A 12,860-nucleotide genomic window follows, 5' to 3' on the forward strand; every position below is an offset into this window, starting at 1 on the left:
GATATTCATCATCAATCTTCAGTAGTGCTGTTCAAATCAAAAGATTCTATTTTTTTATGGGGAGAAAATTTTATTTTCTTATTGGGGAATTTCATTGTAATTAAATGCATATTAATTTTTCAATCCACATACGTTTGAGGGGGCATGTTAGAATATGTGAGATCTCATAAGATCTCCATGGTGGATTATGTGGAGATCTCATCGTTGGATCATCTTATTATACTATGGCAAGTTGGCTAGTAGAGGTAACTTAGATAGATTAGGAAACTAGATTTGATTAGTAATTAGGTTAGAATATTCTACACATATCTCATTCCATAGTTATCTTGATTTATTTCTATGTTGATCATGTAAGTGCTCCATATAAGCACAGTCTCTTATTAATGAAAATCATCCAAGAAATTCAAGAATAATAGAAATTCTCTAAAATTCTTCAAAGTAGAATCGCCGCATGAAAAAATAGGAGATGCCGGAAAAAATGAAAAAAATAAAGAGGAAAAAGAAGGAAAAGTAGGGGTCATGTTAGGAACTTTTCTCGACTTGATTCTTCTAGAGAAAGAAAGAAGAAGAAGGAAAAAGAAGGATCGATGCCGGAAAAATTAGCGTTCTTTCTTCCTCGTCTTTTTCTTCTCCCTCATCCTTTTCTAAGTTGCAGCGATGGCCATTGACAACGATAATGAAAATACGTAAAAAATAAAATAAGAAGAAGAAGAAGAAGGAGCCCTCGTTCAGAGAAAACTCAAGGTTTTTTCCTGTACAATATATTTCATATGTTTGTCAACCAAACTTCAACCACTATCCATCAATAATTTCGGAAATAAAGCACAATTTCCGAAGAAATTTCCCTTTTCTAAGTCATTACTCATGGTAGCTTTTGACAAAAATATATTGGTCGGCGTCAAATGGGTCTTCCTATCTAAGCTTTTATGTGCTTTTGCCGTTTGTCATTGTCATCATTATTATTTTTTCTACAATGTTAAGCATCTTGCATTTGCATCACGTGAAAGTGGGGATGTGTTTTAGTCTTTTAGCAGAGAGCCTTCTAGTCTAGGTTTCTCTCTGAATTATTGAAAAGATACATTTCATTTAAAGACTCACAAAGGAAATTATTATCCACTATGTGCAGGTGTTAATAGGCCCAGAGGGGTCTTATGGATCCTTTTCCGAACCTTAATGAATAGGATTTGGGACATCATCCAAGTCAAAGCACATCCATTGGATACACATCGTGCCCTATTCAAAATGGACCATGACTCAGACTCCGAAATTAGGATCCGAAAAGCTTTCCAAAAATGATCCAAATACAAAATCAAACGGTCCATTTGATGGGCCACAATGTAAATAGGCTGTGCTCCAAAAATCATTTGCATAGGATGATCCCAACCGTCCGATCTATAGAAGTTTACATAATGTGAGTCCCTCTTTAGATCGGAGGGTTAGAATCATCCTATGGTAATGATTTTTGGGCCAACACCTTTTTACGTTATGGCCCATCAAATGGGCTGCCTGGATCATCATATGGTGTGGGTTGTACAGTCCATTTTGAAAAATAGGGGTTGAATCCAGCATAGAAGGGGGTGAATTTATCATTGCCCTTTTTTAATTATTCATTTGCAAGCCACCCGGTTTGAGAGTTAGGAGAATCCAAATCCAAAAGGCCTGATTTTCAGGCACGCTAAAGGGAGCGCACCACGAGCTCTATAAGATATACATTGGCTAATGTACGCATGGGGAACAGTATAATTAGTTATCTACTACAATATAGCCACCAACCGCAGAGAAATCATGCAAGTCTCCTTTTTCGGTTTTCCCTGTTTTATAGATAACGACGTGGCTAAGAGGTTTGCCCTTTTTCTTCTTTTACCCCTTCTCTCCTATTTTACCCCCCTCTTTATCTTCTTTTACCCTCTCTCATGTCCTGAAGAGCCCACAATCGGACCCAGAAAGTCATGGATTCTTTCCTTGGAGCAGGAATTCGGACCTCGTTTCTTGTTCTTTGTATTATGTATTTTCTTTTGTCTATATTCCTATGTATTTGTTTCTATCTTTCTATATATGTCATGCATGTCTTATCCTAGATTTTTCCTTTCTTAACCCGTCTTTAATGTTGCAGGGGGGAAGAATATAAAGAGGTCTGTTCCTGCTGGTAATGTGCTGGCCTGAGTCTGGGATTTTCATCCATGGATTTTACTGGTGAGATTCTTTTACATTTTTTTCCCCTTTTCTTTTACTTCTGTTCTGGTGATTGATGTATTTTTATTTGTCTTCTTTTAACAGGTTAGTTATTTTGGCTCTTGATTTGTTGGGTTTTGTTGTTTGTCATGCATTTTTGAAGGTTTATTTGTTTTAGGTATCTGAGAGAAATTATTGGCTTTGTGACTTGTTTGGTAATGATATGACATGGGATTATTGGGTTTTTTGTTTTGGACATAAAAATAAAAACTGTTTAGGTCTATTTTTGTTTTGGGGTTTGAATGTTTTTGTTATGTTTGGCTTTCTTGTGTAGATGCATGGTAGTATTGAAGGGTTTCAACAGATTTTCTTTTCTTATTTTTCTGTTCTTTATTGTCTTGTTTGGAGGTAGGGCTATTTGTCTGTTATACATGCTGAACTTGTTGAGTGCATTTGATCTCATAAAGTTGAGTAAAATAAATAAATCAAAGTATTGCCTTTTCTTCTTTGTCCATACATTTCTCTCTTTGGCTTAATCTGAGCTATCTGGTTGCATTCTTTTAGTTGCTTATAAAGAGCATGAATTATTGATGTGTTTGGGCGTCGTTTTAGAATGAAAGCTAACTCTTTCTCCCTTTGATATTTTACTTTCTTCGTTGAATCATTTTTTTTTCTTGGATTGGTAAACCGTAGAAAAACCAAGAATGTGATCCAATTAACAACATACAAAGGGTACGGGTCCATGTTTTCTGATGCAAATGTGGTTAATGGCTAAGTGGGTTTTCTTATTATTTCTTCTTTTGATGCCTCAAATATATAGAGTGTTCCTCTTTTTATTTTTTAAAATGAAAAAAACATGATCATTTGAGAAGATTGAAGTGTTGAACCATGCTGGGTTTTTTAGGATTTTGGTTAGCTCTTGTAGTGAGAAGGGTGGGATTTTCCAATAATGCATTGTACAGTCGTTGCTATTCATCTGACTTATGATTGAAATCTTACTAGTTACTTAAGAATTTTACTGAAAATGATCAGTGATTTTAGTAAAATCCTATTTGACAATAATTGAACAGGAATAGGGTAACACTATAAATAAAAATTGTATACCAATCAGGTAACTAAAGAATAAAATGACATTGAGTTCCATGTTTTAATTAATGGTTTTACAAGTTTTGTTGTATCATACGAATTGAAGGGCTTAGGAATGAAATTGCAGGTAACATAGACTTCTTGTCCATATTTGATTGTACTAGATACTCTTCAATCTCTGTACCAAATCCAAAATCCATGAATTGTAATGAATTGGCTATAAGTTGGTGCAGAATGCAAGTTGGTTCTTTTAGCTAGTAATTTTTACACTTTCCATATTTAGGAGTTTTTCTAAGAAAAGTCAGAACCTTTGTAATATACAGTTCAATTTAATTTGGCTTCTTTTACAAAACTATGATCAAAGCTATTTTCAGGGCCTTGGATAAAGATGGCTGGACAACATCACAGTAAATCTATGATTTGTGGACACTGACACGAGTATCGCATGTCGACATGGACATGGAGTGTCGGGCATGATAAACCCCAAATTTAGAAATTGGGGGCACTGCTAAAATAGAAAGTATATATAATCATAATTTGTGGATATGGATTCGTGTCGAGTTAATCTTAGAATTAATCAACTTTAATCTAAAAAAAATGAGATAATCAAATAACAACCCATTCATCAATTTAATCTACTTTTCTTGCGTCTCCGAATACAACAAGAAAGGGAGACCAATATGATACAATGAATATAGTATTGGAATAAGAGTTTGTTTAGGATTTTTGGTTTAGGGGAGGAGATATAACTGCAAATGTTAGTTAAAGAAGAGTTTATAATAAAAGAATGAGTTAATAATAAAAGAGATAAACACGATATTCAATAATAAAACAGAATGCCACACTTGACAAGGTATATAAACGTGTTCACACGCACACATTAAATCTAACACTTTTAGGAATACATTTAAAAGTCTCCAAAGGAGTGCCGACACGTGTTTTGTGTCAGACATGGCACAGCACGTGTGTCCGCAAGAAATTCAAAGTGTCGGCTAAATCATAGCAGTAAATACAAGATTGATGATTGGGTCACATTCTTAACGAAAGAGATGAGTGTTTGCATGATTTCACCTTTCTTATTGTCATCCCCAACTTGCCTAATAACTTGAATACTTGTGCTCTGGTTCTGTTTGACTTCTTGTTGAAGCTGTCCTTGAATAACTTTTATGGCAGGCTAATATCTCGACTCTTTAAGTCTTTATCTTGCTATCTATTCCTTGCTCATCCACTAATGGAGGAGTCTGTTACTCCAGGATTTGTGCTTGATCCATCCAAATGCAGCAAGTTAAGTATGGAGGAAAAGAGAGAACTTGTGTATGAAGTATCAAAATGGTCGCAAGGAGCCCCTGAAATGCTACAATCATGGAGTCGCCGTGAGCTTTTGCAGATCCTCTGTGCAGAGATGGGAAAAGAGAGGAAGTATACTGGCTTAACAAAGTGTAAAATGATAGAACATCTTTTAAGAGTTGTATCTGAGAAGAAATCTGAAAGAAACATTGACAGCAGAGACCCTGGGATCCAGCCTTCACCAGGAAACACCCAAATCTCTTCCAAAAGACAGAGAAAGATGAATAACCCATCACGAGTGGCCATTGTAACCAACAATTTTCCCGTTGACAATGGCAATTTAAGTCTTGCTAATGTTATGCAGTGCAAAAACTTAGCTTGCAGGGCGACTGTATGCCAAGAAGATGAGTTTTGCAAGAGATGCTCGTGTTGCATCTGTTACAAATACGATGACAACAAGGATCCCAGTCTTTGGATTGTTTGCAACTCAGACCCTCCTTATCAGGGTGATTCATGTGGCATATCTTGCCATATTGAGTGTGCTATTAAGCATGAAAGAGCTGGCATTGATGAAAATGGACAATATGCAAGACTGGATGGGTGCTTTTATTGCGTATCTTGCAATAAAGTTAATGACTTGCTCGGGTAAAACTTCCTGCATGCTTCTTTCCTTTTATAATTGTGTTATTAAGATTTACTTTATTGTTGGGGTCTTGGATTTTCTTCACTATAAAGATCCTATTGTCATGTTGTTATATTTTTATGTTTGAATCTTGACATCAGTATGCTATTTAACCTCTTTTTTCTTTGATGATTCGTTTTTTCCACTAATGTCATTCAGAAAAGAACTGGATCTTTCTGTGCCTTGCCATCATAAAAATGTTGGTCTATTTAGAGGCTATTAAAGATTCTCAAATATGAATAACTGATTCGTGTGGTTGTGGTTGTTTCAAGTGTTTGAAGCTTTCAGAGAGATGTTGCATAGCGGGCAGCCTTAGGCTGGGTACGTTAAGTTGGTTAAGGCTGCTATGCACATTGTTTGGACTGATTAAGCTGAAAAGGCTTTTACTTATCTATTTTAATGTGGGATTGGATGTAAAGCACTTGGGATGGAAGGATAAATGAATGAGGCCTGCTCTTATGGCGTTTTGTGACTTACCAACGAGGAGTTTGTGCCAATATGTTGAGGACCTTTTCATTGCATGGATAAGCTGTTTCCTCTCTATTAGGTTCCCCAATAACCACACTGAGAAATGAATTTGATTTTATCATCTGGAAATTTGGATTTGCTAGGGTAATGCTTCCCATAATGAGAAAACTGTTGTTAAAAAACTGGGGAAACATGTCTTTCCGCTGATGGCTATTACTGAATCGGTCATGAGGCTGCTCTGTCTCATAGTTGTTCACATAACTGAATTTTGATGAGATAAAACAAAGATGTTATGTAATATGGTATATAACAAACTCTATCATTATACATTATCATATCTATGAAGTTTCAAATTGTATTACTATACATTATTATATGATTATATCTACAAACTTAAAGTTGCAAATTTTGACAATGTGGTGTTTTGCAATTCTTCATTTTTTCTTCGTAACTACTTAAATTAAAGAAGGATTTTTCTATTCTTGGAATACATTTAAAATGTGACCTTTTGAATTTTTAATATTTTGTTTTTGCATGTAAAATTTGCATTGATTTGTGGACACGGACACGAGTATCGCGTACCAACACAATGACACAGAGTGTCGGACACGGCAAACCCCCAAAATTTAGAAATGGGAACAATGGCACGGCTAAAATAGAAAATAAATATAATCATGATTTGTCGATATGGATTCTTGTGTCAAGTTTCGATACAAATACGAGTTGTCCAACACGGCAACATTTACATACACATAAAATTATTGATTACTATCATAATTTGTAACAATGTAAATATGATATTCATTTAATAACTAATAAATTTTAGAATTAATCAACTATAATCTAAAACAAACATGGGATAATCAAATAACAACGCATTCATTTACTTAATCTGGTTCTCTTTCATATCCGATATACAACGAGAAAGGGAGGCCAATATGATACAATGAATATACCCTTCAGAAAAATATGTTACAATGAATATAGTATTGGAATAAGAGTTTGTTTAGGGTTTTAGATTTAGGGGAGGGGATATAACAACCTTCATGAATTTTTTCTAAAGGATTCATTTAGCCGACCCCAACTAATTGGAGACAAAAGGCTTTGTTGAGTTGAGGAGGGGATAAATCTTAGTTAAAGAAGAGCTAATAATTAAAGAGATAAACTCAATATTTAATAATACAACAGAATGTCACACTTGATATGGTACAAAAATGTGTCCATATGCCCACATTAACTCTAACCATAGTTACCAGATTCGCCATCGATCCCAAATGTGGTTCGCTAGCGACCCGGATCGCAAAAAATGACGACCCGAAGCGACCCGCAAAAGGGAAAGAGAGAGATGCATATAGACTAAGGGAGAGATGGAGAGAGAGCTACAAATTTTATATATTTTGGGCTGGATTGGAACTAGAGCTTTCTTTTTGAAAAAATATATGTAGGGCATACATGAGGTTTTTTATTTTGTTTATTAAATAGATGTAGTATGGACTATGGAAGGACATTTATATATTCCAACGGGAACTTTCTTTTTGAAAAAATATGTATGACATAAATGAGGTTTTTATATTTCGTGTATTAAATGTATGTAGTGTGTACTATGGAATGATATTCTTGTAAATATATATGAAATTATATATATATATATATATATATATATATATGTGGGTGTAGAGAGAGAGAGAGAGAGAGAGAGAGAGAGAGAGAGAGAGAGAGAGAATGTGTGTGAGGCCGATTTAGCGCTCCAAACTGACCCCGAATAGCGAACCAACATAGCATACCATCATCATACCGCATACCGGGCTACCATCGTACCCCATACACGTTCCCGTACCACGTGCCGGAACGAACTGCGTTCCAGGTAACATTGACTCTAACACACCTAGCGAAAGTGTCCAAAGGAGTGTTGACACATTTGGACACGTGTCCTTTTTGAAAAAAAAAAACACATTTGGACACGTGTGCCGTGTTCGACGCGGAAAGGCACGTGTGTCAACAATAAATTATAAGTGTCGGCCGAATCATAGAAAATTTAATGTCTATGTGTAGTCTATATATGGAATCTTTATTAGTTCCATAATTCTAGGTATTCCATACTTGTTACAAGCTTTTTGTACCATAAATAATTATTAATACAATAGAAGAAAATTTCTACTAGAAAACTGTGTAACCTGGACACTAGTAAATGAGAGCTACACTCATGCTTTATCTGGGTTGAAATATCCATTTTGTTGTCACTCCAAAAGTTTAAGTACATAATACAATTTTCTCGTTTCAAACATATCTCACTCTCTTTGAAATAATTATTATGTTTTCTCTTGTTATTGTCACATATTTGCAATTATAATTTCGAGTATGTATCTTATAAATGCTTTTTTTAATATATTATTAATTCCATCCGATTTATACATGTCCTATGTCCTATGTCATGGTCTTGATTACCCATATCCATATTTGTGTCATACATTTTTGGCAAATGCCGAGTCATATCTCCATTCCTGCGGCCATGTCCATATCCATGTTTTTATTTGGGTATCATTAGACAGGCTTCTAATACCTCGAGGAGTAATGTTTTGAGAAGCTTTTTTTTTTCTTTGTTCTCTCTCTCCTTTCGATGTAGCTTTGGGGGTCACTTCGAGCCTTCGTAGATTTTCCTTGATTTGATTAGTTATCTGTCATTACTCTTCAATAAAGGTCTACATCTGTTAAGTGTGTAGTGTAACCTGGTTAGTTTGGATTTGGGCAGTTTTCTATTTCGAGGAAAGAGATTTTTTCGTTACAGGGTCACATATCACAGTAGATTAGTTGAAAAAGTCACTTGGTTTTACTTGAGGTTCATCACTACGTCCTGTTATTAACCAATTGCAATGACAATTGGTTCACTCGACCATGCTAACAGTTTCATTTGTCCATACTGTCAATTTTTATGATGGTTATTTTTGTTTTTTTTAAAAAAGTAGCGGAATATATTCATAAAAGAAACCGACCGACATGGTTTTTTTTTTTTATCCTTTTTAATATGTTTCCAAGGAACATCCTGAGGTTGGCTGACAAGCAAAAAGCATTCAGTTTAGTATTATCTGCACTTTTATGGTTAACCAGGATAAAGTAGTAGTTAAGTTGGTTTCTTAGGAGGAATGGATACCTGCACTGAAAAGAATGTTTACTTGTTGTTTATGCGAGGGAAAGAGAGGTGAGGTACATTTGTGTTTACCAATTCTTCCTGCAATCATGTGATAATGTTTCACCTAAATCTTGCAAAAGACCTGTCACATGGTTGATATTGTTTGCCTTTATTGGTGTAGAGGAGTTTATATCGTATTTGTTAGCTTTTAATTCCTCAAGACCTGGTTTGAACTTTGAACCGTAAACAAGCTCTCGTTTTTTCCCTTTGTGTGACAATCACGGCAGGATTCCCATTGTACGAGAATAATGTATGGCTTTTTGGCTAAATATTATCTGTTACAAGGCATCAGTCTTGTTCACTATTAAAGGGCTGGGGGTCTTGCTCTAAAATATAAGCAAAATTTTAGCAGAAACTACTTATGATGTTATTCTTCAAACTTTTTTCTTTGGCATTTATTAGAGTTTGTAGGCTACCCTTGAACCTACTTTACTGCTATTCTGGTTCCCAAGGATTGTTAACTAGTAGAATCACAATCACCTCTTTTGTTGCTTGAAAACTCTTGGCCAGAAATCATGTCCCTACCCTATCCTGATCTGTCAGTTGCTATGCGGTGTTATGAGAAGTTAACAACTGTAATAGAAGGTGCAGATCACTGTTTAAACACCCCTTTCTCCCTTCATCTGAGTTAATGATTAACTCGTCCCAGTTGACTCCATTTATATCGGGCAAGTTCTTGTCCTAGTGTGAGTTTGCGAACTCTGGTGGAATGGCTAACCAGAACTCTGCTTTCAAGTCAAATTCTTTCTCATTTGATGCAGATGCTGGAGGAAACAGCTAATAATAGCCAAGGATGCTAGACGAGTTGACGTACTGTGTTATCGGATCTCTCTAAGCCGCGTACTTCTCAGTGGAACCAAGGAATACCAAAATCTACATGAGATTGTGGATGAGGCAGCAAAAAAACTTGAGGCAGAAGTCGGATATCTATATGGTTTACCTGTAAAGAATGCACGTGGCATTGTTAACAGGCTCTCATCTGGTGCAGAGATTCAAAAGCTGTGTGCTTTTGCGGTGGAAACGCTAGACTCTATGCTTTTGAGTGTTTTGGAAGTGTTCCCGGATTGTAATATGCGAGGTATGGATTGTTGGGAAATACCTATAGATGTTCTTTTAAAACATGATAGTATATTTTGCGTAGTGAAGTTGGCACTACCATGTTTTAATAATTGCACAAACTCGATTTGTTTTTTAAACAGCTGCCTAAGGTTATTACAGTTCCCAGAAATCTCTAATGCTAATTGATAAAGAAAAGACAAGCTGAGTTTGTGCAATTATTAAAATATGGCAGTCCCAACATCACTAACCTACATTTTTCTCACACCTCAGACAAAACATGGACATCATCAAGAAAAGTCATTTTGAGTGCTTAACATTTGCAGATGCCAGTTTGATATCTCCAACCGTTATCACCTTCGAAGACACGTCTCCTATTTCTGTTACAGTGGTCTTGGGCTTGGAAGATACATTATCCGAAGAGGTTTCAGGTTACACCTTATGGCATCGAAAGGCTGACATTGCAGACTATCCAGCAGAACCAACCTGTACTTTGCTCAGACCAAACACAAGATTTTTGGTATCGGACCTTACTCCAGGTACAGAGTATATGTTCAGAGTTGTTTCTTTTGGAAACACAGTAGATTTGGCCAATTGGGAAGCTAGGTTTATGACCAACAGTTCAGCAATTCAGATGGAGTCTCAGAGAGACTCCACAAATTCGTCCGATGACAACCAGGCATCTGATGTCCCTGAGCCTGGGAATCAGGACCAATCCGGAACTCAATTGCTCGAGGAGATGAGCATTGATAATGCATCAATTGCACCTGTTAGAAATGAAATTGAGGTTGTGCTACCTTATAACCCTGAATCTGTAGTCCCTGTCACTCCCGACAAGCAGGAAATAGGCAAAGATGCTTTAGGATTTAACAGTAGAACAAAACTGGGTCGCGGGGACCATGGGAACAGGGCAACAAAGCCGGAGAAGGAACCACAGGTTGGCAGTTCATCAAAGAAAAGAAGTCGAGGAAGTTCTGAAGAGACGTCTAACAGCGATGGGTCTTTGGAGAGGGACTACGAGTATTGCGTAAAGGTGATTAGATGGTTGGAGTGTGAAGGACATGTGGAAAAGAACTTCAGAGTGAAGTTCCTGACTTGGTTCAGCTTACGAGCAACTCCGCAGGATAGAAGGATAGTGAGTGTATTTGTTAATACACTGATCGAAGATCCCGCCAGCCTTGCAGGGCAGCTCGTTGACTCTTTTTCGGAAGGTTTATGCAGCAAAAGATTGCCAGCTTTACCCACCAGGTTCTGCATGAAGCTTTGGCACTGAGGATTTCAATTGACATTACATTTTGGGAGATGATAATTCCTCCCCCCCCACAAATTGAGTTGGGGTGTTCAATGAAGAATGTTCAATTTGCATCCAAAGAACCACTGGTACAGAACCAAATGGGTGCTTCAGAAGAATCTAACCGCTGAAAAAATGTAGGGCGATGATATTCCCCCCCACTCCCACCCCCCAAATTGAGTTGGGGTGTTCAATGAAGAATGTTCAATTTGCATCCAAAGAACCACTGGGTGCTTCAGAAGAATCTAACCGCTGAAAAAATGTAGGGCGATGATATCCCCCCCCCCCCCCACCACACACACAATTACGCATGCGCGCCCATTATAACGTAACATTGTGGGCAACTTTAACGCTTTTTGGCGTCAAATCACGTTAAAAGGGGGCGCATACGTAATGGGGGGAGGGGGGGATATCATCGCCCTACATTTTTTCAGCAGTTAGATTCTTCTGAAACACCTAGTGGTTCTTTGGATGCAAATTGAACATTCTTCATTGAACACCCCAAATCAATTTGGGAGGAGGGGGGTTATCATCGCCCTACATTTTTTCAGTGGTTAGATTATTCTAAAGTACCCATTTGGTTCTGTACCAGTGGTTCTTTGGATGCAAATTGAACATTCTTCATTGAACACCCCAAATCAATTTGGTTTGGTTTTAGTAAGTAGCTCATTTGTCATTGAAATTATCCATTTATAGAACCAGTACTTTCCATTTCTATAACATTTTCTTTGGCTCTTTACAAAATGTATGTGGTTTTGTTTTATATAGAAAAAAGCCTTCCATTTTGTTACTTGTAAGAGGGTGGATATAGTTTTAATTTGGACACCATGAGCTTTTCCTTTGGAGGGATGATCTAGTGTGAGCCAGCCATACTGAATTTCAGTGAGTTGAATCACCACCTTCTGATAGTAAGTTGGTTTGGTTGATTCACATGGCATCAATGCTCCTCATTTCTTTTTTAAGGAAGACTGTATAAACTAAAGAAACTATGGTAAATCATGTTATGTCTATGCATGATACATCAAATGTAGAGCCTATTTAAGGGTCCATTATTTCTGGGGCTCCACATGAGGCCCTACAAAGGCGTATTATGAGATATGCAGTGTTCATGCCATGACTTACCCTTGCTCCTGACAAGATTTACTCTTACTCTTAACAAGATTTACCCCGATTCATAACATGATTTACCCTTACTCATAACGTGATTTGCTTCGACTCCTACATGATTTATCCCGACTTCTAACATACTTTACACAAACTCTTAATACGATTTAACTTTATTCCTGCATAATTTATCATGACTCTTAACATGATTTACCCAAACTCCTATCATAATTTACTCTGACTCATAGTTTACCCTGACTCCTAAATTGATTCACACCCTAACTCATACATACATGAGAAGATTTATCCAGATTCCTAACGTGATTTACCCTTGCTATTATCTACGTATTATGGCGGACCACATATATAACATGATTAACTGACTCCTAACATGATATAACCTGACTCTAACATGATTTACACTGATTCCTGTTATGATTTACCTTGATGCCTAATATGATTTATCCAAACTTCTAATATGAATTACCCCGAGTCCTACATAATTATCCTGACTGGTAAGTTACAGT

General features: G+C 36.7%; 1 protein-coding gene across 4 annotated transcripts; it reads left to right on the forward strand.

Moving 5' to 3' along the window:
* Nucleotides 1-1,763: 1,763 nt before the first annotated feature.
* VEL1 (vernalization5/VIN3-like protein) lies at nucleotides 1,764-12,014 on the forward strand. 4 transcript variants are annotated; one of them, XM_077359187.1, is made up of 5 exons: nucleotides 1,764-1,841; nucleotides 2,114-2,193; nucleotides 4,512-5,190; nucleotides 9,644-9,960; nucleotides 10,265-12,014. In XM_077359187.1, exons 2-5 carry the CDS (start codon nucleotides 2,181-2,183, stop codon nucleotides 11,209-11,211), a joined length of 1,956 nt encoding a protein of 651 aa, XP_077215302.1. In that variant the 5' UTR covers nucleotides 1,764-1,841; nucleotides 2,114-2,180; the 3' UTR covers nucleotides 11,212-12,014. The 4 variants fall into 4 exon arrangements, with proteins under 4 accessions (XP_077215302.1, XP_077215301.1, XP_077215303.1 ...); XM_077359186.1 differs by lacking the exon at nucleotides 1,764-1,841 and adding an exon at nucleotides 1,849-2,005; XM_077359188.1 differs by lacking the exon at nucleotides 1,764-1,841 and adding an exon at nucleotides 1,855-1,998.
* The last annotated feature ends 846 nt before the right edge of the window (nucleotides 12,015-12,860 follow it).

The sequence above is a fragment of the Tasmannia lanceolata genome, unplaced genomic scaffold, assembly GCF_043159265.1.
Source record: "Tasmannia lanceolata isolate RefF3 unplaced genomic scaffold, GAP_Taslan_0.1 ptg000018l, whole genome shotgun sequence".
Classification (NCBI taxonomy): domain Eukaryota; kingdom Viridiplantae; phylum Streptophyta; class Magnoliopsida; order Canellales; family Winteraceae; genus Tasmannia; species Tasmannia lanceolata.

Bases quoted from the DNA above. Each gene is read 5' to 3' on its own strand.
- VEL1 (XM_077359185.1), top strand. From the start codon at position 4,490: ATGGAGGAGTCTGTTACTCCAGGATTTGTGCTTGATCCATCCAAATGC. The intron at 5,191-9,643 runs GTAAAACTTCCT...CATTTGATGCAG, and splicing joins AAAGTTAATGACTTGCTCGG to ATGCTGGAGGAAACAGCTAA. The intron at 9,961-10,264 runs GTATGGATTGTT...TAACATTTGCAG, and splicing joins CCCGGATTGTAATATGCGAG to ATGCCAGTTTGATATCTCCA.